Consider the following 27630-nt stretch of genomic DNA (forward strand, 5'->3'; position numbering starts at 1 on the left):
CCCCAAAAAAAATATATGATAATACAATAGAAACTAAAAATCAAAAGACCCAATCAAAGTTCATAGATGAACAAGCTAGCCCTGCTGTGATGATCATCAGAGCTTCAATTTGCACCTGGTAGTCTGAAAGGTACCTCCTGCACTCGAAGGAACTGATAAGTCACAATTGATCTTGGGTTTGAAGTGCCCAACCTTAATTGATCCCACCCACCTCAACTCTAAGCTTAAGATTGAGCTGCACATCAATGCTATAGTACCCATTACTCTTCTCAGAATTATAGTTAGAAACCTCACTAGACCCCACCAGCAATTGTTGTCCATCAAACACAGTGCTCAACTCACTCGTACTCTTGTGCCCTTGGTAAAACGGTGTCAAATTCTGTGTATCAAATCTCTGGCCTCCATAATAACCATTGACTTGGAAGGTATCGTAATATATACCAAGAAGCATGTTCCAAAAATAGCCATGAATCAGAATAATTACTCTTCATATTGAGATCATTTATAGTTCTTTGAGTAACTCCATCATGAATTTCTTAAAAAATTTATCAATTTTATTTACCACTTATCAATAATCTAAATATATAAATAAAAATAAAAATAATACACTATTTATTTGAATGTTGATGACAGTGGTGGAACCAGAATTTTGGTTCAGAGAGAGCAAAATTAAAAGACAACATTTAAAGTGAAATTAATCTAAAAAATATTAATCGATAATAATAACAAAATAAATAAAAAATTATAAGAAAATAAATATATTTCATATCATTAAAATAAATAAACAAAAATAACAAATTCATAGAACAACAAAATCTATAGCAAAAAGTTTATAAACTGATGTGACAAAAATGTGATTAGTGTTATTTAAACAATATATTGAATAGATGTTTATGATTATTTTTTGTGATTGGTGACATGCCAATTTGTAAGATATAAATAGTAAAATTTGCATTATCTCAAGCATCACTTAACAATAAAATACTGCAAAAACTATCATTAATGGTGTAAATAATGATAGAAATTAAAAAAGAAAAAAGTTGTGAAGTAAGTGTCAAACATGGGTCAAGACAAAAGCTTACAAGAACAGTAAATTAGGTGAAAAGGATCTGATGTTTGAGAAAACTTTTTTTTACTTTCCTTTTATTGTGTCAGAATCACTTTCAAGTTTCAACCATTTGGAAGTCTTTTTTTTTTCTTTCTTTTTCTTGTGTCAGAGTCCCTTAAGATTACAATTACATACACAAAGAAATTTTAGGTGAAGTCAGGGGGGCAGGTGCCCCCCTCGCCTCCCTCTGGCTCCGCCACTGGTTGATGGTATAACAAAATTTAATTCACTTGGTTCAAAATAGATGTATAGAAGTTTAGGAGCTCTGGAGTTGCATTAAAATCTCTAAAATCTATGGAAAATATTAATTCCTAATTATATCTCTATTATGTTGATACTTTTGACTTGATTTACACATCTTTACTCTTCCCTGCCTAAACAATAAAATTACAAGGATTACAATATGCAAAAATTAATGCAATTAAGTTGACTTATTGAAGCCTACGTACTCGGGCAATGCTAATTGAAATTCACTATCAACCTAGTCTATCACTAGATAAAGCTTAGTCTTTGCTCTCTATTTATAAGGAGTGACATTTTTTTTTTCTTCTTCTTTTCTTTTCAAGATGGGATAACTATTTCTAATATAATTAGTTTACCAGATTGAAGGGGTAAAAAATAGCATGACATTGGGCCTGACGAATCCGAGCCCATGGGCCGACAATAAGGGAGAGCCCAGGGCCTGGCATGACTTTAAATACTTGGGGAACATGTTTGAAATCCGAGAGAATCCTAAAGGAAATCAGAATACTAGTGCAAGGATAATTCTAGAAGATACGCGCTTAATGGAAAACCAACTCTACAAGGAAACGTTTGCCCATCATGTTTGGGATTGCTCAAGTAGAGTCCTATAAGGAAAAGACTTCTAGGTCAAGGAAGAGAGGCCAACCTCCTACTACTATAAAAGCCCCAATACCCTCACAAATCAAGGTACGCATAATTTACCCTCTCTAGCACTCTAGAGTTGAGAATAATTCTAACTTGACCTTCGGAGGGTATTTAGCTGACACCACACCGATACCCTTTGCGAGATCACTTCTTTCTTCTTACAGGTTGTTAGTTTAAGCGAGCGTGGATCGTGTAGCTCACTAGTGATTTCACGGCATCATCAGTTGGCGCCGTCTGTGGGAAAAACACGAAGAGTTTAGCCAGACTATCGCCTCCTGGACATAAGAGTCGCATGGTACTCACTCGCTCGATGGCTACCACCAACAACGTTCAAAAAGATGAGCCGCCAAGATCTACTGCATTAGAGAGATAGGACCAGACTCTCATGGCAGCAGTAGAACGACTCACGAAGTAGAACCATGATCTAGAGGAGCAGCTACACCAAATGGATGCAAGACCTAACGTTCAGGAGGAAAACCAAGAAGGTAACAGTGCCAAACGAAGGGACCAGGAGAAGCCAGGGGGCAGCAATGTCCCAAGCCGACCAGAGCGGCAAAACATAAGTCTTCCATCTCTCATGGATTTTGCCCCTCCACCTATTATCGCAGAGATGCAGGCGATGAAGGAGCAGATGGAGATAATAATGAATGCCCTTTAGAGACGAGTATCCACTGATTTTGATGACCTAGAGAACAGAACCGACTCACCATTCACTACCTCCGTCAACTCATTCCCCCTGCCACCGAAATTCCGCATGCCCCAGATTGAAAGCTACGACGGGGTCAAGGACCCCCTCGATCATCTAGAGACTTTCAAGACCCTAATGCACCTTCAAGGGGTACCAGACGAGATCATGTGCAGGGCATTCCTGACGACGTTGAAGGGCCCTGCAAGGGTTTGGTTCAGTAGATTAACGCCAAGCTCCATCAATACTTTCAAGGAGTTGAGCGCCCAGTTCACCTCGCACTTCATAGGCGGACATCGGTACAAAAGGTCCACTGCGTGCTTAATGAGCATCAAGCAGCGAGAAGACGAGACGCTGCGAGTTTACATAACTCGTTTCAACAAGGAAGCCCTTTCAATTGACGAAGCTGACGATAAGATACTCGTAGCTACATTTACTAGCGGGCTACGGAAGGGTAAGTTCCTGTTTTCTTTATACAAGAATGACCCGAAGACTATGACGGACGTGCTCTACAAAGCTACCAAAAATACATGAATGCAAAAGATGCATTGCTAGCCCACGAGGAAAAGCCTAAGAAAAGGGAGAGATAGGAGGACACGCAACAAGATAGGGGGCGAAAGGTTGCTAGGACTGGAGATCAACGAGATGAAAAGCGCCCTAGACCCCCCACTGGAAGGTTCACCAATTTCACACCATTAACCACCTAGATCGATCAAGTCTTGATGCAAATCAAAGATGAAGGAGCACTGACGTTCCCTAGTAAATTAAAGGGAGATCCCAACAAAAGGCCAAGGGATAAGTATTGTCGCTTTCATCGAGACCATAGGTACGACACGGCCAACTACTACGACCTGAAACAGCAGATTGAGGCCCTTATCAGACAAGGGAAGCTACAGAGGTTCGTCAGCAGGAAAAGAACCGATCCGCCGTAGGAATAGGCCCCACGACGAGAGAATAAACGCCCTAGACTACCTATAGGGGACATAAGAATGATCGTAGGGGGCACAACCGCAGTCGGATCTTCCAAAAAAGCCCGCAAAACCTACCTCAGGATGGTCCATAGTGTCCAACTTACAGGATCCATACCCAAGATGCCGCGAATAGATAACCCCGTTATCGGATTTTCAAAGGATGACGCTCGGAGACTTCACCATCCTCATGACGACACGCTTGTGGTCAGCTTGCAAATAGGGGATTATAAAATGCATCGGGTCCTCATCGACAACGGCAGCTTAACAAACATCTTGTACTATCAAGCATTCCAGCAAATGAGAATTGACAGGGAATGGTTGACCCCAACGAATGCCCCACTCGTGGGATTTGGGGGAACGAAGGTGTTCCCCTTGGGCGCAATAACACTAGCTGTGACGGTAGGTGACTATCCTCAGCAGATCACGAAGGAGGTAACTTTTCTCGTGGTCGACTACTCATCCGCCTACAATGCGATCCTTAGGCGACCCACTCTCAATGCCTGGAAGGTGGTAACTTCAACGTACCACCTGATGATTAAATTCCTGACGGAGTATGGGGTGGGAGAACTGCAAGGAAATAAATAGCAACGCAGGAATGCTATATTGCCATGTTAGAAATGGAGGATCAACAGCAAACAATGTGTATTGGAAAGCAACGAGCATTAGCAGAGCTAATTAAAGAGTTAAAAGAGGTAAGACTTGATGACAAGCGGCCTGAACGGAGGACTAAAATTGGCACACTAGCTAGTTGGCCAGTGCGCCAAACGATCACGACTTTCCTCAGAAATAACCAACGTGTTCGCCTGGAGTCATGACAACATGCCAGGAATCGACCCCTTAGTCATGGTCCACAAGTTAAATATGTCACCCTCATTCCCTCTAATCCGACAAAAGAAATGAGTCTTCGCCCAAGAGCGGGACAAGGCCATAGCCGAGGAGGTTCGAAAATTACTGGAGGCAGGTTTCATCCGGGAAGTATACTACCCCGATTGGTTGGCAAACGTTGTTATGGTTAAAAAGGCCAACAGAAATTGGAGGATGTGCGTAGATTTCACAGACCTCAACAAGGCTTGCCCTAAAGATAGCTACCCGCTCCCACAGATAGATACCCTGGTGGATTCAACTGTAAGACACCAGCTCCTAAGCTTTATGGACGCCTTTTCCGGCTACAACCAGATCAGGATGGACGAATCTGATCAAGAGAAGACCTCCTTCGTCACAAGCCAGGGATTATTCTACTATAAGGTGATGCCTTTCAGACTCAAAAATGCTGGGGCAACATACCAAAGGCTAATGAACAAGATGTTTGCACATCAGATCGGCAGGAACGTATAGGTTTATGTTGACAACATGTTGGTAAAAAGCTTGCATGAAGTTGATCACCTAGACGATCTCAGGGGGACATTCGATACGCTTCGATTGTTCAACATGAAGCTGAATCCAAACAAATGCGCATTCGGAGTGACAGCTAGGAAATTCTTGGGTTTCATGGTGTCCCAAAGAGGAATAGAGGTCAATCCAGAGAAGGTGTGGGCCATAATGGAGTTGGAACCACCAAGGACGGTTAAGGAAGTCCAAAGTCTAAACGGAAAGATCGCAGCTCTAAACAGGTACATCTCAAGAGCGATGGACAGGTGTTTACCATTCTTCCACACTCTAAGGAAATCATTTGAGTGGACGGATGAATGCTAGATGGCATTCAACGACTTGAAGGCGTATCTCTCATCTCCATCGTTGCTCAGTCCGTCCATGCTAGGCGAAGAACTCTACCTATATTTAGTCGTTTCACAAGCCGCAGTAAGCGCAACTTTGGTGAGAGAGGGGGATGGATCCCAGAAACCAGTCTACTTTACCAACTGAGCATTGCGAGGAGCAGAAGAGAGGTACCCTCAGATGGAGAAGTTGGCTCTCACGTTGGTAATCGCCGCGCAAAGACTTAAGCCATACTTCCAAGCGCATACAATCGTTGTCTTAACGGACAAGCCATTAAGAAAAGTCATGAGTAGCCCAGAAGCAGCAGGAAGAATGGCTTTGTAGGCAATAGAGCTAAGCAAGTTTGACATCCAATACAGCCTGCGAACGGCCATAAAAGGGCAGGTAGTAGCTGACTTCATCGCCGAGTTCACTCTCGGGGAAGGCCAGGTGGAGGAAGAGAAAGAACAATGGAATATCTATACAGACGGATCCTCAAATAGACGAGCTGGTGGAGCCGGGGTAGTGATCCAAACTCCACAGGGGGACAAGATACAATGTATGATCCGACTAGATTTCCCCACAACCAACAACAAGGTAGAGTATGAAGCCTTGGTTGCAGGGCTAGACCTTGCAAAGGCCGCGAGAGCAGAAAACATAATTGTCCACTACGATTCACAGGTGGTAACAAGTTAGATCAATGGAGACTATGAGTGCAAGAACGATAGAATGAAGAGGTATTTAGAAGAAGTAAAATACCGAATCAGCGACCTCGAAGTCGAATTCATTCAGATCCCAAGGGAGGAAAACGAATGGGCCAACCATCTAGCAAAAGCTGCGTCAGCCGAATTTATGCTGGTTCCCGAACAGGTATTATCATTCGTTCAAATCTCCTCACTTATCGATGACGGAACAAATATGTAGGTGGTAAACTCTAAATGCAACTGGGCTGCACCATTGATATCCTACCTAAAAACTGTGGTGTTACCGGACGAGAAGGGCACTGCAAGAAAGCTAAAGGTCCAAGCATCACAGTTCATGCTGATAAAGGACGTCTTAAATAAAAGAGGTTTCTCTTGACCGTACCTGAGGTGTTTAGGCCAAGAGGAAGCAGATTACGTGATAAGAGAAGTACCCGAGGGTATCTGCGGAAACCACTCGGGCGCACGATCATTTGTACACAAGTTGATCTGAGCAGGATACTACTGGCCTACAATGATGAAGGATGCACAAGCCTATGTCCAGTCCTGCGACAAATGCCATAGGTTCAGCAATTTCATCAGGCAGCCTTCCGAAGAACTGACATCTATGACGGCACCCTGGCTGTTCGCACAATGGGGACTTGATATCATGGGCCCATTCCCGACGGCGATCCGACAGCAGAAATTCCTGGTAGTAGGCATAGACTACTTCACTAAGTGGGTTGAGGCGGAAGCCTTAGCCACCATCACGGAAAAGAACATCCTAAATTTTGTCTGGAGAAATATCATATGTAGGTATGGGATACCCAGAGTACTAGTCTCTGACAACGGTAAGCAATTCGACAACAGTGCGTTCAGAGACTTCTGCTCGAAGCTAGGGATCAAGAATCACTACTCATCACCCGCACACCCACAGGAAAACGAGCAAGTCGAAGTCACGAACCGATCCTTGCTCAAGATAATCAAGACCCGGCTCTAGGGGACAAAGGGTATTTGGCTAGATGAACTACCAAGCGTCCTATAGGCATACCGGACCATGGTAAGAACATCCATTGGAGAAACACCATTTCGACTTGCATATGGAACTGAAGTTGTCATTCCCACAGAAGTGGGGCTCACAAGCTACCGGGTGGAGAGCTACGACGAAGATAAGAACAAAGAGGCCATACGCCTCCAGCTCGACCTAGTGGACGAAGTCAGAGCAACAACAGAGCAAAGGTTGGCGCATTATCAGAATCTCATGGAAAAATACTACAATACCAAAGTGAGGCATAAGGACTTCTAGGTCGGTGATCTTGTACTATGAAAAGTAATGGGTGCCGCTAGAAATCCTTCACAAGGAAAACTCGGCCCCAACTGGAAAGGACCCTACAGGATCGCATCATGGCAAAGGAAGGGGACCTACCACCTCGAGACAATGGACGAACAAAAGCTGAAGCACCCTTGGAACACGGAGCATCTACGGAAATACTACCAGTAGAGAGAATAAGAACAAATCCCCAATTTCCCAGTTTATTTAATCTTAGCTACAATTTACTAGTTTTTCTTTAACTATTCATGCTACAATCTTTTTGTGCCTTTTTAAGCCCAAGGGGGCATGTACTTTTTCTACAAACTTATTTTCTTTAAAGAAGAATATTCATATACAACTTTGATTTTCCACATGGATTTTTATTATGAATGGATAGGCTACATAACAAGTCCACAAAGTGGACGGATCGTCCTAAGAGAATGAAGATTTTAAGTCCAACATGGACGGATATAAGACAAAATCCATAAAGTGGACGGATCACCCAAAGGGTGAATAATTTACATATGTCCACAAAGTGGACAGATCACCCAAAGGGTGAAAATAATTTACATAGTCCACGAAGTGGACGGATCACCCAAAGGGTGAAAATAATTTACAAAGTCCACAAAGTGGACGGATCACCCAAAGGGTGAGAATAATTTACATAGTCCACGAAGTGGACGAATCACCCAAAAGGTGAAAATAATTTACAAAGTCCACGAAGTGGACGGATCACCCAAAGGGTGAAAATAATTTACAAAGTCCACAAAGTAGACGGATCAAACAAAGGGTGAAAATAATTTACAAAGTCCACGAAGTGAACGGATCACCCAAAGGGTGAAAATAATTTACAAAGTCCACGAAGTGGACGGATCACCCAAAGGGTGAAAATAATTTACATTGTCCACAAAGTGGACGGATCACCTAAAGGGTGAAAATAATTTACAAAGTCCACTTCATGGACGGATCACCCAAAGGGTGAAAATAATTTACAAAGTCCACGAAGTGGACGGATCACCTAAATGGCGAAAATAATTTACGATGTCCACAAAGTGGACGGATCACCCAAAAGGTAAAATTAGTTTACATAATCAATGTAGACGGATCACCAAAATGAGAATAATTACGAAGTCCACAGACTGGACGGATCACGCATTGGCTGGAAATATTCGTATTCCGCAAAATAGACGGGTACCAGACCGTCAACACCATTATACAAAAATTACAAAGATGGATATTTACTCAAATTTCTCCTTTCTAAAGAGGACGGATATTTATGCAAAATCCAAACAATAAGATATAGCAAGCATAAGATTATAAGATAATGCAATAATGACGGATAAAACCCTCAAAGGGTAATTGTTAAATACACAAAACGAAGGACGAATCGTTCTTAAATAAAAAAAAAAAAACATATAAAATAAAATATAATCTACATTTTTGGGTTGGCATCTTGGACATTTTTCGCTGGAACTGATTCTCCGTCACCCTGAACTGCGTCCTCACCAAAGAGGTCGTCTGTGTTTTCGGAGGCAATGGGCAAAGCAGATGTCTGGTCTTGGTCGTTGACATTTATCATTGACACGTCCAGTTCAGGGTAGGCTTTCTTAACTTGACGGAGTGCATCATCAAAGCCTTGAAGGAACGATCCCCCCAGCTCGCCCAATAAGGCGTCGGAATCACGGTATTTTCGGACCGCAACCTCCTTAGCTTGACGAAGCTTTTCCTTTAAGTCTTGGATTTCCTTTTCTTTAACCTCCAAGGCCTTCCTAGCTTCCTCCGTCTTCTGCTCAAGCTCTTTCCTTGCCTGCTCTGAAAGGTCAAACTTCTTCTCCATAGTGGACTTCCACTTGTGAAGTTGACCAAGCTCATCCTCCGTCTGCTCTACCTTTGCTCGCACACGTTCCAAAGCCGCCTCACGGTTAAGGCACCGGTCCATTAGGCCCTTCATCATGACCAAGGACTGGAACAAACAAGTTAAACAGTGTTAGACAAAAACAAAGTAGAATAGACGGGCTTAAAACAACAGATAAAAGTTACCTGTGCAACAGCAAAGAGACCCGTCTCCCCCATTGCCTCTGTCGAGTGATTGCCCAAATCCTCGTAGTCCTCGGACGAAATAATTGATGAAAGCTTCTCCAAGGCAAATTTGGAGTCGTCACGGAGGAGAGGAGGAGGCTTCTCTTGGCTTGTGGATGGGGCCTTCATTAAGCCCTTGCTAGACCCATGCTTTATTGGGGTGACGGTCTTCACACCCTTAGCCATCAACCCTATGACGGGTTCCAAAGAGACCTTTGGCTGCTTATGTGGACGGTCAGATTTGGATGACGGTTTCCTCTTTATCGCCGGAGCCGTCCCCTTAGGAACCACCACCTCGTCGGACTCCTTTTGCTTGACGGCCTGTGATTTTATCAGGGCCCTCCTCTTAGCGTTGTCCATCTCTGTAAAACAGGACGGATGAAGTTATTTACATATAGTTGAAACCATTTATGTGAAGTAAAGGTTGACGGACTTACGTTTGTGAATTCTTTCTTCGTATCTGACGGCTTCACGGGTGGGTTCAGGACCGTCACAATACCAATGGATGGTGTTCGGATTTACCAACTTCACCCAAGTCCTTTCGTCCGGCTTGGTCTTCTGAAAAATCTTCTCGAGGAAACTAAACTCCTCAATACTAACTTGTGGTCGCCGTCTACCTGCAAAGAAAATAAACGGTTAAAGGAAAGAATCATAGCTGACTAATGTAAGAAATATTTGCAAATTTGGACTGATGCATATGAGATGAATGTAATACTCCCCAAGTTGTGTCGACGGGCATATACTCCGTCTCTCCTGGATGACTCATCCATCCGTCACCCTCTAGGAAGAAGTAACGACTCTTCCAGTCTCTATTTGAGTCGAGTGTTTCAAAAATGACCTTCAACAACGGGCTCCTACTGGCAAAACTATACATTCCCCTTGACCTGTCAATCTCGTCTGGATGGTAGCAATGAAGGAATTTATGCATCGTCAACCTCCTAGCACCGTCTGTCATTGCACCATAAAGAATCTCCATGGCTATGAAGACCCTCCAGGTATTTGGGGATATCTGGTTAACGGACAGACCCAGATATTTTAAAAGTTCTCTATGTAGGGTACTTATTAGAAACCAAAGTCCTGTCTTAAGCATCTGCTAGTACACTCCGACACCTTCTACCCCATTGTAATAACATTTCTCCGATACATAGGGTAGACGGATTGGAATGTAGTCCGGAATTTGGAAGTTAACCCTAAATGTGCTAAAGTGTTTCTCCTTAATGATGGAAGTGAATTTATGCACCATCTACTCTGGTAGCATGATGAAATCCTTAAGTCCATCAGCACCGATGACGGGTCCCAATGGTTGATCCTCTTCGTCATCAGACATTTTTTCTACTTCAACCATCTCCATATCCTCATTTGTTGAGGACGAGGAAGAGGCGGACGGAGTCCTCTCTTCGCCGGGAGTTTCTAGGTCTTTATGACCGGACGGGTATACTTCCTCGTATTCCGCCCCGTCATGAACTACCGATTGATTACTTGACGCACTAGACATGGCCTACAATTGACGACAAAACCTAAGACTGACGGATCTAATAGTGACTGACGGGTGTGTAGGTCTAGCAAAATGTAAGTACAAAATGCAAGACTTGAAATAATAATAATAAATACTCACTGCTCTGAGTAACGGAAAGTTGACAGTTGTATAGTTGACGAGTACAAATGTTCAACGGAGTGCTCTAACAAGGTTGACGACGGTGCTCTAACAATATGTTTTGGCTGAAAATTGTAGAAATGAGGGGAGAGAGGGGTGTTATATATATGAGAGATGCACAGAAGACGAAGCGACGCTTTGATCCGGTACAAAATCCAATCAAAAAGTGACACGTGGCATGCCTCATAAATACTTGACAACTTGTTAACATATGTTCGTAGTTCATGTCCCCGTGAAGAACCGTCAACTTCAAGAGTCTTCAACCGTCAACATAAACAATCTTCAACCGTCAACATAAACAATCTTGGACAGTCAACCCCAATTAAAATTTAATCCTCACCCTACTAGTCCGATCATCTAAATCATGACGGACCATAGGGTGAAGGGGGCAACTGAAGGGATAAAAAATAGCATGACATTGGGCCTGACAGATCTGAACCCATAGGCCAGTAATAAGGGAGAGCCCAGGGCCTGACATGACTTTAAATACTTGGGGCACACGTTTCAAATCCGAGAGAATCCTAAAGGAAATCAGAATACTAGTGCAAGGATAATTTTAGAAGATACGCGCTTAATGGAAAACCCACTCTACAAGGAAACATTTGCCCATCACGTTTAGGATTGCTCAAGTAGAGTCCTATAAGGAATAGACTTCTAGGTCAAGGAAGAGAGGCTAATCTCCTACTACTATAAAAGTCCCAATACCCTCACAAATTAAGGTACGCATAATTTACCCTCTCTAGCACTCTAGAGTTGAGAATAATTCTAACTTGACCTTCGGATGGTATTTGGCCGACACTACACCGGTACCCTCTGCGAGATCACTTCTTTCTTCTTGCAGGTTGTTAGTTTAAGCGAGTGTGGATCGTGTAACTCACTAGTGTGGATCGTGTAACTCACTAGTGATTTCACGGTATCATCAGAGATAATAAAATCAATAAAAAAAAAATTCTCTAAACTTCTTTTGGCCTATGTTGCTGAACTGAACAAATTGAGAAGTTAAAAAATAAAGAATAGTGGCTATATATATAGTCGTGGCTTTATTTATTTATAAACACAACGAAAGTAAAAAAGGAAGATATCATAATAGAGTCCAATAATATCTAAATAAATAAATAGAAAGATAATAACCAAGTCCATCTCTCGCAAACCTAATACTATAATGCATAGAGAAAACAAAAGAATGAAGAAATCCTAATAAAAAAAGAACCAAAAAAACTAATATATAAAATCAAACATGTCGAAGGTGTGCCTATCAAAAATCAATGTCGCACTTGGTACTCTCAAAACCAGTGGCTGAATTTCCATTAGAACTCCATGGAACTCTCAACTCGCAGTCAACCTTGGGCTTCAACTTCCATGTCTTCAACTTTCCTACCTTCAACCTAAGCTGAAGATAAAGCTTCACATCAATGTTATAAACCCCAGCAGTCTTCTCGGAATTAAACTCAGAAAGCTCCTCAGCCTCAAGAACCACCAATTGCTGCCCTGAAAACTCAGTGTTCAAAACTTCCGTACTCTTATGCCCTTGATAAAACGGTGTCAAACTCTTGGTACCAAACCTCTGGTCATCATAGTAAGCCCTAACCTCTATAGAATCGTAGTAGACACCGATCTTCTTGTTGGGGTTTCTAGCAGTGATGGTGACGGCAAGGTTGTATTGGAGAGTGTTGCTGGACGTGAGATTGAATTGGGTAAGCGAGGCTTCTGTGGCGTAGAATTTCAATTTGGTGGGGCGGAAGATAAGCCAAAAGATGAGAACAGCAAGGCCAACGATGACAACCAATGAGACTATGAGTCTCAAAAGGCAACCAAGGCAGCCGCAGCCTCTGCCACGGCCAGGGCGGTGATAGGCTTGGCGTGTCGGCGGGACTGAGGGGCCATGGTAGGCACCATTCAAGGGTTGGTTTTGTTTCTCTGCCATGGTTGAGAACAAAAATAAGGGCAAGAAAATAAGAGAAAAAAAGGGTTTTGCTAGTATTTGATATAGAAGATGATGGAAGAGTTAGAAGAGGAATAGAGATATTGAAGAAAAGGGTACAACGCGTGTGATATATATATAAAGAGAATTAAGATTGCGGTGGAGAATTGAATTTGACAAAGGAAAGGAATAGGATTGTTCGTGGTATTTGGTAAAGCCGCGGATTAGGTTTTTCTATGTGGTTACATACGGCACGGCTGCAATTATTGCATGAGAACTCACGTTGGTTTATAGCGCGTTTGCTTTGTAAAAGTCCTCGTTGGATATTTGTGTTCGATCTGTGTGAACTTAGTACCTATGTTGAGAACTTTGCAACCAAATATTTACTTATTGAGAACTCATGCTACTGCACCGCACTTGAAGTTTCCTTCTTTTTTATTTTTTTATTATGGAAAAAATTGAATTGATGTTATTATATATAAAGAATAAGTCTAGTATCACATCAATTTTTACAACTTTACCACAATTTTGTCACATGACGATTTCTGAGTCGTGAAATCATGGACTTACACACGAATCATCATGTGGTAAAATTGTGAAAATTAGTGTGGTGCTAGACTTAATCTATTATAAACCAATAGAGATAAATGATCATAGATTACAATTATAATATGTTTTTTTATTATTGGTGTGGGGACTGGAGATTTGGTATTATGTCGAAATATAATAAATACTAATAATGACTCATAGGTTATTATTAGATAATTTCCTATATTAAAAAAAAGGGTTATTGGATAATTTCAATCCTTGACTTGCGTGTGTTACTGGAGATATTTAGTCTACTGAGATTTCGTTTTCTGGGAAAATATACGCGCATTCAACTGATTCTAATCAATAAAAATTCAATGAATATATTTGTTTACTAATTTCTGGCCTATTATATTATCTTAAATACAAAGTTTTTGTGTATGGAGCTTTTCATCTTCCACTGGTACTCTTTCGTTTTTGGAGTCTTTTTTATTTCTTTGAGAAAGTCGTTTTTGTAGTCTAGATATTTTGCCTTTCAATCTTCTAAAATACTTTTTCTCAAAAATAATATTCTAAAATACTAGTAGTATACTAAGTTACAATTGATTTCAAATGATGAAAAACAGTACGGTGAGCCAAAATTTTAGTTTAAAGGGGCTAAAATTATATAATCAATGGTTGAAAATAAATTAAATTTAATATATTTAAAAGTAATTAACAGAAAATTAATTGACTTACAAGATATGCTGTATATATTACCTTCTTTTTTTATATATAAAAATGATAATTACTGTACTCAAGTTTAACTTCGTTCTCGAGTATATAGTCACTTATTGATGAACTTAAAAAATTACTTTAAATATAACAAATTAAAATATGTCATTTGATTTCTTAGGAGCAAGAAAAAAAAAAACTGTAAAAGTTTTTTTTTAGAATAAAAAATGCTTTAGAATTATTTAAAGTTTTAATAGTTGAAATTTTTTAAAACATATATATATATATACGCACACATTTAAAACAAGTTTTATACATCGTGGAATAGTTGAAAAAAAGAAAATAACAAACCGAATTCGATACATTGCCTATTTAAGTTTTGCAATATATTTTCCCTCAAAATTTTTTTTGCAATAAATTAACCTCAATTATTTTTAAGGCTACACATACAAATTATACAACAACAACAACAACATTTAGTCTCAAAATTATGATCCATGCGCAAAAGTTACAAGTAAGTATTGGATAAAAGGTCTTTATATATATTAAAAAAAATGTAACGTTAGGGTGTGATATCAATAGAAAAAATAAATCTAAAAAAGTGATATTGTTAAAGAATTAAGAAAGTATTATATATATCATCGCACACTCTTGACATGACATCACTCTACAAGTATAAGTTCTTGTGGGGGTGAGGGAGGCAAAAGCCAGGATTCAAGTCTCTAGGATAAAGTTTTACATACATATACACTTAAATTATACTAAAGTGGATTTCTATCTCACATATATATATTAAAAAAATCATATATATATATATATATATATGGGGTGCATGATGGTTTCAAGCTTTCAGCAACTATGTGTTGCTAATTATTCGCGCAACTAACAATAAATTTCTCATGACTATAATAATTTTAACTTATAGAGACAATAATTAAATTTAGTGTAGGGAGTTTTGAACCTAATTGCCTTTTTTGAAGACAAAATTTGACCCGTGTATTATACTAACTAGAACTCACCTAAGAGTAAGATTTTTATTTTATTTTATTTTTTTTTTTTTTTTGGAGAAAGACCTAAGGGTAAGATTTATAGTTGCTTATGGCCCATAATTTGTAATTATTGATAGAATAAATTCTACGTTTAAATTTGAAACAATTAAAAATAATGTGGTAATCATAAACTGATTATAAATAGTTAGTCTACGTATGCACACATTATTATATATATTAAATTGTAATAAGTGGATAAGAAAAGTACATCAGTATTTTTTTTTTTTTTTTTTTTGATAAGAAGTACATCAGTATTGGATTCACATAAAAGAGCTATTAAATTAATTAAAATTTATTACTTCAATGAGAGAGAGAGAGAGAGAGTGTTTTTTTAGATATTTAAGAGGTTGTATCTTGTATGCTTTCATAATAAAACTGAATGTAGCTGTGCTCCAAAAGTCATTATTAGAATTTGGCCAACTAGGTTACCCATTAGTAGGCAAATCTAGGCCAATCAAATTGGAGTTATTAAATGAAATTAACTCTAATGTGACATACATTATATGAGAGTGAGTTGCGAAAGGGGTGTAACATCCCATTTGTGTAAATAATGAAAAATAAATTCCTTCGTGTAAATCCAAGAGCATGGGAGAAAGGTAGAAAGAAGGAATTTATTTTTCCTATGCTCTTGGATTTACTCCAAAGGTTCTTAGGTTGTGAGTTTTATGGATCTTACTCTAGTAGTAAGCACCTCCATTACAACAATTCTTCAGATTATGACAGCATAGTTTATAATGTGGAATAACCCTATGTAAGGTCTTATAGATATATTACTCATTTTATTTTGGTATCAGTATAACTCATTCAAATTTAACACTCCATAATTCAATATATAGGCTAAAAGCCGGAACTACCTATAAAGTTATAATAACCCTTGAGAGATATGCATGTAGAGAACAATTTTGGGCATGTTTCATACAGTTCAAGGGCCATCACTTTAAACTTTAAAGGTCTTAGAGCATCACCAATAGATTAGCTAAATCTATTTTTTGAAGAACAAACCCCAAAAATCAGCTCCAACAGATTCTCCAAATGCAAAACTTTTCCAAATTTTTTTTGAAGTTGCTACAGTGCTTCTCTAGATATAGAAAACATTGTAGTAACTCCAAATGAATTATTCTCTTTAAAAAAATCACACAACTCAATAGGAAGAATAAATGATGATTAAAAAAAGAATAAACAATGAATGGAGAAATAATATTTAAATGAGATAGAGAAAATGATAGAGAATCTGTTGAAAAGTGTATTTGAAAAAGTAGGTAGGTAAAAACTAAATGTCACTGTTTACTGTCTAAACAGTACAAAAATTTAGATAAGCTATTAGAGATGTTCTTACAAATCTATCCCACTTAAAAAGGAAAAGACGACATTAACCTTGATAACTCATGATGACAAGGGGAGGGAGATGGAAGAGGTCCATTGGACACCAACCCTTCTTCCTTAGCCGTAAGGAAAAATGACTATAAATTCCTCTAGTCAAGAATGTTCCATTTATTTTTTTTATAGGTATGATAAATTTGAACGTATAGTCTTATTAGTTTTATTGTAGCTTCTCAAAAAAAAAAAAAAAAAGTTTTATTGTAAGTAAGATTCAAACAATCTGATTATAAATCTTATGAGTAGGATAATTACAACTCACCTACTCATAAGATTTATAATTCTTTACAACCCATAATTTGAAATTATTGGTAGAATACAATAATCTACATTTATAGTTGAAACAATTAAAATGACGTGGTAATATAAACTAATTTTAAATAGTTAACCCCGCAACTGGATCCCTTTTTTTATTTAAACTTTCAAGTATTTTGTGTAGGGGAGATATCAACTCACTTACAAAGTTAAAATACCATTGACTAGATATTCATCGGTTGAATAACTTAAACCTGAGGCTATTTTCGAGGTTTTATGCTTTCATAATAAAATTGTATGGCAGTGTGCTCCAAAAGTTATTATTAGAATTTGGCCAACCGAGTTGCCCATTAATGGGCATATTCAGGCCAATCAAATTGGCCTTATTAAATGAGATTAGCTCCCATGTGACATACATTATATGGGAGTGGGTTACAAAAGGGGGATAACATCCCATTTGTGTAAATAATGGAAAATAAATTCCTTCTCTCTACCTTTCTCCCATGCTCTTGGATTTACTCTAAAGGTTCTTTGGTTGTGGATTTTGTGTGTCTTACCCTACTAGTAAGCACCTCCTTGAACAATATTTCTTTAGATTACGACGACATAGTTTATAACATGGAATAACCCTATATAAGGTCTCATAGATATATACTTACTTTATTTTGGTCATCAATAATGCATTCAAATTCAACACTCATCAATAATGCATTCAAATTCAACACTCCATAATTCAATATATCAGGCCAAAACCCAGAACTGGCTATAAAGTTATAATACCTTCTCAGACCTCAATGATATGCGTGTTGAGAACAGTTTTGGGCAAGCTTCTTACAGTTCAGGGCCATCAGGTTAAAGGTCTTACAAACATGAACTGGGCTTCTTGACCCAACAACAACAACAACAACAACAACGATAATAATAATAACAATAATAATTAAAGTTAAGCTACATAGTTTTTTTTGAGGGAATTGAAAGTTGAGCTACATAGTTTTTTTTTTTTTTTTTTTTACAAAAGAGAAATTCAACTCTAACCTAATTTAAATGTATATATATGTAAAACTCTTTCTTGAAGACTTAAACCCTGGCCTTATCCCTCCACATCTCACAAGTGCTTATACTTGTAGAGTAATCATCGCATCAAAGATGAGCGGTGATTAAACTACACAATTGATTCCATTTACTTACCTTTTAACAAAAAAATAAAATAATTTTGACTCCATTCTCTAAAATTAAAGGGGCAGCCGAATTTCTTAATTCATAAGACTTTTCATTGGCTAAATTTACAAGCAACTGTTTTCTGACACGTTGAGCAGGTGTAAATGTAATGGTGTATTCATTTGATCAATTTAGATTCTTCTAAAGAATTGATTTGTTCACCTGCTACTTGAAAAATACGCTAGTTTCATTCAACAAAAGCATCATAGAGTAGAAAAAAAGCACCAAATGCAATATTTTATTTATATACCAACGAATGTGACAAATAAAACTCAATGACAAAAACATAATATAATGTCATAGGGAATGAAAAAAAATACATGCTCCCCTCCCCCCCAAAAAAAAAAATGATAATACCATAGAAACTAAAAATCAAAAGACCCAATTAAAGTTCATAGATGAACAAGCTAGCCCTGCTGTGATGATCATCGATCAGAGCTTCAATTTGCACCTGGTAGTCTGAAAGGCACCTTCTGCACTCGAAGGAACTGATAAGTCACAATTGATCTTGGGTTTGAAGTGCCCAACCTTGATCCAACCCACCTTAACTTTAAGCTTAAGATTGAGCTGCACATCAATGCTATAGTACCCATTACTCTTCTCAGAATTATAGTTAGAAACCTCACTAGACCCCACCAGCAATTGTTGTCCATCAAACACAATGCTCAACTCACTCGTACTCTTGTGCCCTTGGTAAAACGGTGTCAAACTCTGTGTATCAAATCTCTGGCCTCCATAATAACCATTGACTTGGAAGGTATTGTAATATATACCAAGAAGCATGTTCCAAAAATAGCCATGAATCATAATAATTACTCTTCATATTGAGATCATTTATAGTTCTTTGAGTAACTCCATCATGAATTTTTTTAAAACTTATTTATCAATTTTATTTACCACTTATCAATAATCTAAATATATATATAAAAAATAAATAAATAACACACTATTTATCTGAATGTTGATGGCAATGGCGGAGCCAGAATTTTAGTTCAGAGATGGCAAAATTAAAAGACAACATTTAAAGTGAAAATAATCTAAAAAATATTAATCGATAATAATAACAAAATAAATAAACAATTATAAGAAAATATATATATTTCATATCATTAAAATAAATAAACAAAAATAACCAATTCATAGAACAACAAAATCTACAGCAAAAATTTTACAAATTGATGTGATAAAAATGTGATTAGTGTTATTTAAACAATATAATGAATAGATTTTGTGATTATTTTTTGTAATTTGTGACATGCCAATTTGTAAGATATAAATAGTCAAATTTGCAATATCTCAAGCATCACTTAACAACAAAATACTGCAAAAACTATCATTAATGGTGAAAATAATGATAGAAATTAAAAAAGAAAAAAGTTGTGAAATAAGTGTCGAACGGGGTCAAGACAATAGCTTACAAGAACAGTAAATTAGGTGAAAAGGATTTGATGTTTGAGAAAACTTTTTTTTTACTTTCCTTTTATTGTGTCAGAATAACTTTCAAGTCTCAACCATTTGGATGTCTTTTTTTTCTTTCCTTTTCCTGTGTCAGAGTCCCTTAAGATTACAATTACATATACAAGGAAATTTTAAGTGGAGTCAAGGGGGCAGGTGCCCCCCTCGCCCCCCTCTGGCTCCACCACTAGTTGATGATATGACAAAATTTAATTCACTTGATTCAAAGTAAATGTATACTCCCTCCGTCCCACTTTGTTTGTCCTCTATTCCATTTTGAGATGTCCCAAAATATTGTCCTGTTTCTAAAAATAAAAGTTATTACTTTACTAATATTCCTATTATACCCCTAAGCCTCATTAAGAATAACTTTTTTAAAAAAAGTTGATAAATTTATTTAAGGGTAGTTTTGTAAACTTATATATTTTTATAAGGTAGACAAGATAATAAATGATGTTCCCTTAAAATGTTTGACTTTTCAAACAGGACAAACAAAGTGGGACGGAGGGAGTAAAAGTTTAGGAGCTCTATGGTGGAGTTGCACTAAAATCTCTAAAATCTATGGAAAATATTAATTCCTAATTATATCTCTATTATGTTGATACTTTTGACTTGATTTACACATCTTTGCTCTTCCCTGCCTAGACAATAAAATTACAAGAACTACAATATACAAAAATTAACGCAATTAAGTTGACTTATTGAAGCCTACGTACTCGGGCAATGCTAATTGAAATTCACTATCAACCTAGTCTATCACTAGATAAAGCTTAGCCTTTGCTCTCTATTTATAAGGAGTGACACATTTTATTTCTTCTTTTCTTTTCAAGATGGGATAACTATTTCTAATATAATTAGTTTACCAGATAATAAAATCAATAAAAAAAAAATTCTCTAAACTTCTTTTGGCCTGGGTTGCTGAACTGAACAAATTGAGAAGTTAAAAAAATCAAGAATAGCGGCTATATATATAGTCGTGGCCTTATTTATTTATAAACACAACGAAAGTAACAAGGAAGACATCATAATAAAGTCCAATCATCTAAATAAATAAATAGAAAGATAATAACCAAGTCCATCTCTCGCAAACCTAATACTATAATGTATAGAGAAAACAAAAGAATGAAGAAATCCTAATAAACAAAGAACCAAAAAAACTAATATATAAAATCAAACATGTCGAAGGTGTGCCTATCAAAAATCAATGTCGCACTTGGTACTCTCAAAACCAGTGGCTGAATTTCCATTAGAACTCAATGGAACTCTCAACTCGCAGTCAACCTTGGGCTTCAACTTCCATGTCTTCAACTTTCCTACCTTCAACCTAAGCTGAAGATAAAGCTTCACATCAATGTTATAAACCCCAGCAGTCTTCTCGGAATTAAACTCAGAAAGCTCCTCAGCCGCAAGCACCACCACTTGCTGCCCTGAAAACTCAGTGTTCAAAACATCCGTACTCTTATGCCCTTGATAAAACGGTGTCAAACTCTTGGTACCAAACCTCTGGTCATCATAGTAAGCCCTAACCTCTATAGAATCGTAGTAGACACCGATCTTCTTGTTGGAGTTTCTGGCAGTGATGGTGACGGCAAGGTTGTATTGGAGAGTGTTGCTGGACGTGAGATTGAATTGGGTAAGCGAGGCTTCTGTGGCGTAGAATTTCAATTTGGTGGGGCGGAAGATAAGCCAAAAGATGAGAACAGCAAGGCCAACGATGACAACCAATGAGACTATGAGTCTCAAAAGGCAGCCAAGGCAGCCGCAGCCTCTGCCACGGCCAGGGCGGTGATAGGCTTGGCGTGGTGGCGGGACTGAGGGGCCATAGTAGGCACCATTCAAGGGTTGGTTTTGTTTCTCTGCCATGGTTGAGAACAAAAATAAGAGCAAGAAAGTAAGAGAAAACTAGGGTTTAGCTAGTATTTGATATAGAAGATGATGGAAGAGTTAGAAGAGGAATAGAGATATTGAAGGTAAGGGTACAATGCGTGTGATATATATATAGAGAGAATTAAGATTGCGGTGGAGAATGGAATTTGACAAAGGAAAGGAATAGGATTATTCGTGGTATTTGGTAAAGCCGCGGATTAGGTTTTCTACGTGTTTACATACGGCACGCCTGCAATTGCATGAGAACTCACGTCGGTTTATAACGCGTTTGCTTTGTAAAAGTCCTCGTTGGATATTTGGGTTCGATCTGTGTGAACTTAGTACCTATGTTGAGAACTTTGCAACCAAATATTTATTTATTGAGAACTCATGCTATTGTACCCCACTCGAAGTTTCCTTCTTTTTTTATTTTTTTTATATATAAAAAAAAATTGAATTAATGTTATTATATATAAAGAGTAAGTCTAGTACTACATCAATTTTTACAATTTTACCACAATTTTTTCATATGATGACTCATGAGTCATAAAATCATAAACTCACATATGAATCATTATGTGGCAAAATTGTGAAAATTAGTGTGATGCTAGGTTTATTCTATTATAAACCAATAGAGATAAATGATCATAAAAAAAAACAATTATAATATGTTATTTTATTATTGGTGGGGACTGGAGATTTGGTATTATGTCGAAATAATAAATACTAATAATGACTCATGGGTTATTATTAGATAATTTCTTATATTAAAAAAAAAGGGTTATTAAATAATTTCAATCCTTGACTTGCGTGTGTTACCGGACATATTTGTCTACTGAGATTTCGTTTTCTGGAAAAACGCGCCTGCAACTGGTTCTAATCAATAAAAATTCAATGAATATGTGGCTTGTGTCCAGTGGAAGTTTCCACTGGACATGTGTCTATCATCCAACATGTTCAGTGGAAATTTCTACCGGAGGCGTGTCCCTTAGTACTCTTTCGTTTTTGTGTAAGGAGCTTTTCATCTTCCACTAGTACTCTTTCGTTTTTGGAGTCTTTTTTATTTCTTTAAGAAAGTCGTTTTTGTAGTCTAGGATATTTTGCCATTCAATCTTCTAATATACTTTTTCTCAAAAATACTAGTATACTAATTTACTATTGCTTTCAAATGATGAAAAACAGTGGTAAGCCAAAATTTTAGTTTAAAGGGGCCTAAATTATATAATCAATGGTTTAAAGTAAATTAAATTGATAAATTATAATTAATATATTTAAAAATAATTAACAGAAAATTAATTGACTTATACAAGATATGCTGTAAATATTACCTTCTTTATATAAATATATATATATATATATATAGGATAATTAGTGTACTCAGGTTTAACTTCGTTCTCGAGTATATAATCACTAACTGATGAACTTAAAAAATTACTTTAAATATAAGAAATTTAAATAGGTCATTTGATTTCTTAGGAGCAAGAAAAAAGAACTGTAAATTTTTTTTAAAAAAATAAAAAATGCTTTAGAATTATTTAAAGTTTTAATAGTTGAAATTTTTTAAAACATATATATATAAATATATATATATATACACACACTTAAAACAAGTTTTATACATCATAGAATAGTTGAAAAAAAGAAAATAACAATCCGAATTTGATACATTGCTTATTTAAGTTATGCAATTTTTTCAACAAAAAAAAAAAGTTATACAATAATTTTTCCCTCAAAAAAAAAATTTGTAATAAATTAACATCAATTATTTTTAAGGCTACACATACAAATTATACATCAACAACAACATTTAGTCTCAAAATTATGATCCATGCGCAAAAGTTACATATAAGTATTGGATAAAAGGTCTTTATATATAAACGTGTGTATATATTTATTTATTTAAAAAAAAAAAAAAACAATGTAACGTTAGGGTGTGATATCAATAGAAAATAAAAACAAAAATCTAAAAGTGTGATATTGATGAATAAAAGTCAGACAACAATTGTATTGGATTCAGAGAGTGTTTTTTAAGTTTTTTTCAATTAGATTCTAATTGTTGTCTAATTTTGCGTCACGTGTCTTATATATATTTAAAATTTCTAGATGAGTTAATGCTAAGCAAAAGACAAAGAGTTTAATATAAATAAATCATAAAAAAAATTATAAAAAAAAAAAACCCTATAAAAATGAGTAAACTCATGTGTGTATCCAAAAAATAAAATAATAAAGAAGAAAGAAAGAGTAAAACTCATGCATGTATATATTTATAACTTAAACAAGGTATAATTTAAATTCATATATGTGTAATTGTGTTGTTTTTAATTGTACTGTGCATATGTACGGATTATACACTAATTATATATAATGAGGCTATTTAAGAGGTTGTATGCTTTCATAAGAGCATTAGCATTGGTGGTGCTAAAAAGCCATATTGTTATTTTTAGCACCACCAATACTAAAAATGCTACAATGGTGGTGCCATAGCTAAAATTTTTTAGCTTTTTTCTACAATGCACAACCATCTATAGCTATGCACTGTAGCAAAAAATTGTATTTTATTACACTCCCAAACTATCTTTCTCCCTTTCACACTCTCATCTTCTTTTTTTCTTTTTCTTTTTTCCTTTTTCTCTATCTCCCTTGCATGCTATTTTTCAACTAATGACTCTGCTCTCTTTAGTTTTTAGATTTATTATGTTGGGTAGTTTTATGGGTTTTGTAAATTGGAATTTTGTGATTTTTTTTTTTTTTTTTTAGAAGGAAAATTTTGTGAATTTTATTTTTGCAACATGTTGACTATAAATTCCTCTAGTCAAGCCTGTTCCATTTATTTTTTTATAGGTATGATAAATTTGAACGTATAGTCTGATTAGTTTTAATGTAAGTAAGATTCAAACAATTTGATTATAAATCTTATGAGTAGGTTAACTAGAAATCACCTACTCATAAGATTTATAATTCTTTACAACCCATAATTTGAAATTATTGGTAGAATACAATCGACATTTATAGTTGAAACAATTAAAATGATGTGATAATTATAAATTAATTTTAAATAGTTAACCCCGCAACTCGAATCCTTTTTCCCTTAAACTTCCAAGCACTTTATTTATGGAAGATGTCAACTCAGTTACAATACCATTGCCTAGATATTCTTTAGCTGAATAACTTAAACCCAAGGCTATATTTATGAGGTTTTATGCTTTCATAATAAGAGCATTCTCATTAAAAATTGTAAATGCTATAAATATGCTAAATTTTAACATCAAGTTTGTAAAAAACATATTTCATCAAGAATTGTAAATCCTATTAATTTTGCAATCTAGCAAGATTGTTAAAAAAATAAAAATAAAAAGATTTGTTTAATGGTAGTTGTTGAGTACAGAAAACATGGTATGAATGGTAGTTATTTGAAAATATAAAGAAAGAATAAAGAAAACATAAAGAAAGAATAATAAAAAATGAAATATTTAAATGAAGTGGTAAAATAATAGAACCTTTGATATTGGGTATATTATAAAGTGAGATATTAAAATGAATAAAGTAACTTTTTAAGATGCTAAATGCTAAATTTTTTACATTTCATAACAAAAATGCTCTAAAATTGTATGTCAGTGTGCTCCAAAAGTTGTTATTAGAATTTCGCCAACTAGGTCGCCCATTAATGGGCATATTCGGACCAATCAAATGGCCTTGTTAAATGAGATTAACTCCCATGTGACATACATTATATGGGAGTGCGGTCATAAAAGGGACATAACATCCCATTTTGTATAAATAGTGGAAAATAAATTCCTTCTCTACCTTTCTCCCATGCTCTTGGATTTTGTGTCTTACCCTAGTAGTAAGCACCTCCTTGAACAACATTTCTTTAGATTATGACGGCATAGTTTATAATGTGGAATAACCCTGTATAAGGTTTTATAGATGTATACTCATTTTATTTTGGTCATCAACAACGAATTCAAATTCAGCACTCCATAATTCAATATATCAGGCCTAAAGCCAGAACTGGCTATGAAGTTATAATACCTCTTCAGACCTCAAAGATATGCATGTTGAGAACAGTTTTGGGCAGGTTTCGTACAGTTCAGGGGCCATCATGTTAAAGGTCTTACAAACATGAACTGGGCTTCTTGACCCAACAACAACAACAACAACAACAATAATAATAATAATTAAAGTTGAGCTACATAGTTGATTCCGTTTACTTACCTTTCAAAAAATAAAAATAAAAATAATTTTGATTCCGTTCATTAAAATTAAAAGTGCAGCCATATTTCTTTTTTTCTATTTTTGACGAGGCAGCCATATTTCTTAATTCATAAGACTTTTCATTGTCTAAATTTACAAGCAATTGTTTTCTGACACGTTGGCAGGTGTAATGGTGTATTCATTTGATCAATTTAGAATCTTCTAATTGATTTGTTCACCTGCTACTTGAAAAATAGGCTAGTTTCATTCAACAAAAGCATCATAGAGTAGAAAAAAAGCACCAAATGCAATATTTTATTTATATACCAACGAATGTGACAAATAGAACTCAATTACAAAAACATAATATAATGTCACAGGGAATAATAAAAAATACATGCTCTCCCCACCCCAAAAAAAAAAAGTATATGATTATACAATAGAAACTAAAAATCAAAAGAGCCAATCAAAGTTCATAGATGAACAAGCCCTGCTGTGATGATCATCAGAGCTTCAATTTGCACCTGGTAGTCTGAAAGGTACCTCCTGCACTCGAAGGAACTGATAAGTCACAATTGATCTTGGGTTTGAAGTGCCCAACCTTGATCCAACCCACCTTGACTCTAATCTTAAGATTGAGCTGCACATCAATGCTGTAGTACCCATTACTCTTCTCAGAATTATAGTTAGAAACCTCACTAGCCCCCAACACCAGCAATTGTTGTCCATCAAACACAGTGCTCAACTCAGTCGTATTCTTGTGGCCTTGGTAAAACGGTGTCAAATTCTGTGTATCAAATCTCTGGCCTTCATAATAACCATTGACTTGGAAGGTATCGTAATATATACCCATCCTCTTGTTGGGGTTTCTAACGGTGAGATTGAGATCAAGGTTGTATTGAAGTGTGTTGTCCGTGGTGAGATTGAATTGTGTCAATGAAGCACCAGTGGCATAGAATTTAAGGTTATTGGGGCGAACAAGGAACCAGAAGATGAGGGCGGCAATGCCCACAAGGATGATGACAGTGAAAACTAGTTTGAAAATGAGGCTGAAAATGCAATTGCAAAGGCAGCCAAATAGGCAGCCGCAGCAGCCACAACCGCCACCACTGCCACGGCCAGGGCGGTGGTAGGCTTTGCGTGGCGGTGGGACTGAAGGGCCATAGTAGGCACCGTTCAAACCCTGTTTTTCTGCCATGGATATTAAGCTGAGATTAGTGTGACTTATAAAGGAAAGCTAGAAGTGGATAGATACGAATGTAATTGATCTAGAAATAAGGGGGGGTTTGAATTTATATATAGAAGATTGTAGAGATGTGAAAGGAAATTGGTAATTTGTTGAATTGGTAAGCCACGGTGCGTGCGGGCTGAGGTAGGTGTTATGTTAACGCGGTTGCTTGGTTGGAAGCTTTATCTTATGTGCGTGTTTGTGTGTAGATGCGGTGTGAACTTGGAACTTTCCAAAGCCATTATTGACTTTAGGTACTATGCCCTACTCCAATTAACAAAAGTCGAGAGGATGACTTCACCGCAAAAATAGAAAATAGCTTTTATACGCGCAATGTTTTCCTATATATAGAAATAAAAGGATTTTGCACAAGAAGATTATATTATATTTTTCGGCTATATACAATGCAAAATTTAATTTCTAAGTTTAACTACTCTTTAAGTTTTACAAGTTAACTTTAATTTAAAATTTTTTAGAAAAAGATAGATTAAAAATTTGGATAATTAATCGTAATATTTAGCCGAATGTGATAGAGTCATGGAGACACCTTAATTGAATAAATTTGACACTTAAAAGATTAAAATAAAAGAAAGTAAAGTTAGATAACTGAAATGATCTAGTAAAACTTAGATGATGAGTTTTGTTTATTTCTTCTCTTGAAGATAATCATGTAATAAAGTAAGAATATGATACATATTTTTGGTGTATTAAACTTATCTATCCATTAGAATACAATAATGTTACGAACGTAAATTG

General features: G+C 36.4%; 4 protein-coding genes across 4 annotated transcripts; 1 reads left to right on the top strand and 3 right to left on the bottom strand.

Moving 5' to 3' along the window:
• Positions 1-54: 54 nt before the first annotated feature.
• On the bottom strand, positions 55-26991 carry LOC126692253 (NDR1/HIN1-like protein 3). Its single transcript, XM_050387785.1, has 3 exons — positions 26171-26991; positions 18541-18582; positions 55-73 (listed from the first exon to the last, which is right to left on the bottom strand). Exons 1-2 carry the CDS (start codon positions 26842-26844, stop codon positions 18564-18566), a joined length of 693 nt encoding a protein of 230 aa, XP_050243742.1. The 5' UTR covers positions 26845-26991; the 3' UTR covers positions 55-73; positions 18541-18563.
• On the top strand, positions 2751-3215 carry LOC126691012 (uncharacterized). Its single transcript, XM_050386097.1, has one exon. The coding sequence runs from the start codon at positions 2751-2753 to the stop codon at positions 3213-3215; it is 465 nt and encodes a 154-aa protein (XP_050242054.1).
• On the bottom strand, positions 12069-21569 carry LOC126692256 (NDR1/HIN1-like protein 10). Its single transcript, XM_050387787.1, has 2 exons — positions 20772-21569; positions 12069-12315 (listed from the first exon to the last, which is right to left on the bottom strand). Exon 1 carries the CDS (start codon positions 21447-21449, stop codon positions 20781-20783), a length of 669 nt encoding a protein of 222 aa, XP_050243744.1. The 5' UTR covers positions 21450-21569; the 3' UTR covers positions 12069-12315; positions 20772-20780.
• Positions 12156-13083, bottom strand: LOC126692254 (NDR1/HIN1-like protein 10). Its single transcript, XM_050387786.1, has one exon. The coding sequence runs from the start codon at positions 12991-12993 to the stop codon at positions 12325-12327; it is 669 nt and encodes a 222-aa protein (XP_050243743.1). The 5' UTR covers positions 12994-13083; the 3' UTR covers positions 12156-12324.
• Positions 26992-27630: the final 639 nt, after the last annotated feature.

This window comes from Quercus robur, chromosome 7 (assembly GCF_932294415.1).
Source record: "Quercus robur chromosome 7, dhQueRobu3.1, whole genome shotgun sequence".
NCBI classification, from domain to species: Eukaryota; Viridiplantae; Streptophyta; class Magnoliopsida; order Fagales; family Fagaceae; genus Quercus; species Quercus robur.

Excerpts from the sequence above, each read along its gene's own strand:
- LOC126691012 (XM_050386097.1), top strand. The coding sequence starts at position 2,751 with ATGCCCCAGATTGAAAGCTACGACGGGGTCAAGGACCCCCTCGATCAT.
- LOC126692254 (XM_050387786.1), bottom strand. The coding sequence starts at position 12,993 with ATGGCAGAGAAACAAAACCAACCCTTGAATGGTGCCTACCATGGCCCC.
- LOC126692256 (XM_050387787.1), bottom strand. The coding sequence starts at position 21,449 with ATGGCAGAGAAACAAAACCAACCCTTGAATGGTGCCTACTATGGCCCC.
- LOC126692253 (XM_050387785.1), bottom strand. The coding sequence starts at position 26,844 with ATGGCAGAAAAACAGGGTTTGAACGGTGCCTACTATGGCCCTTCAGTC.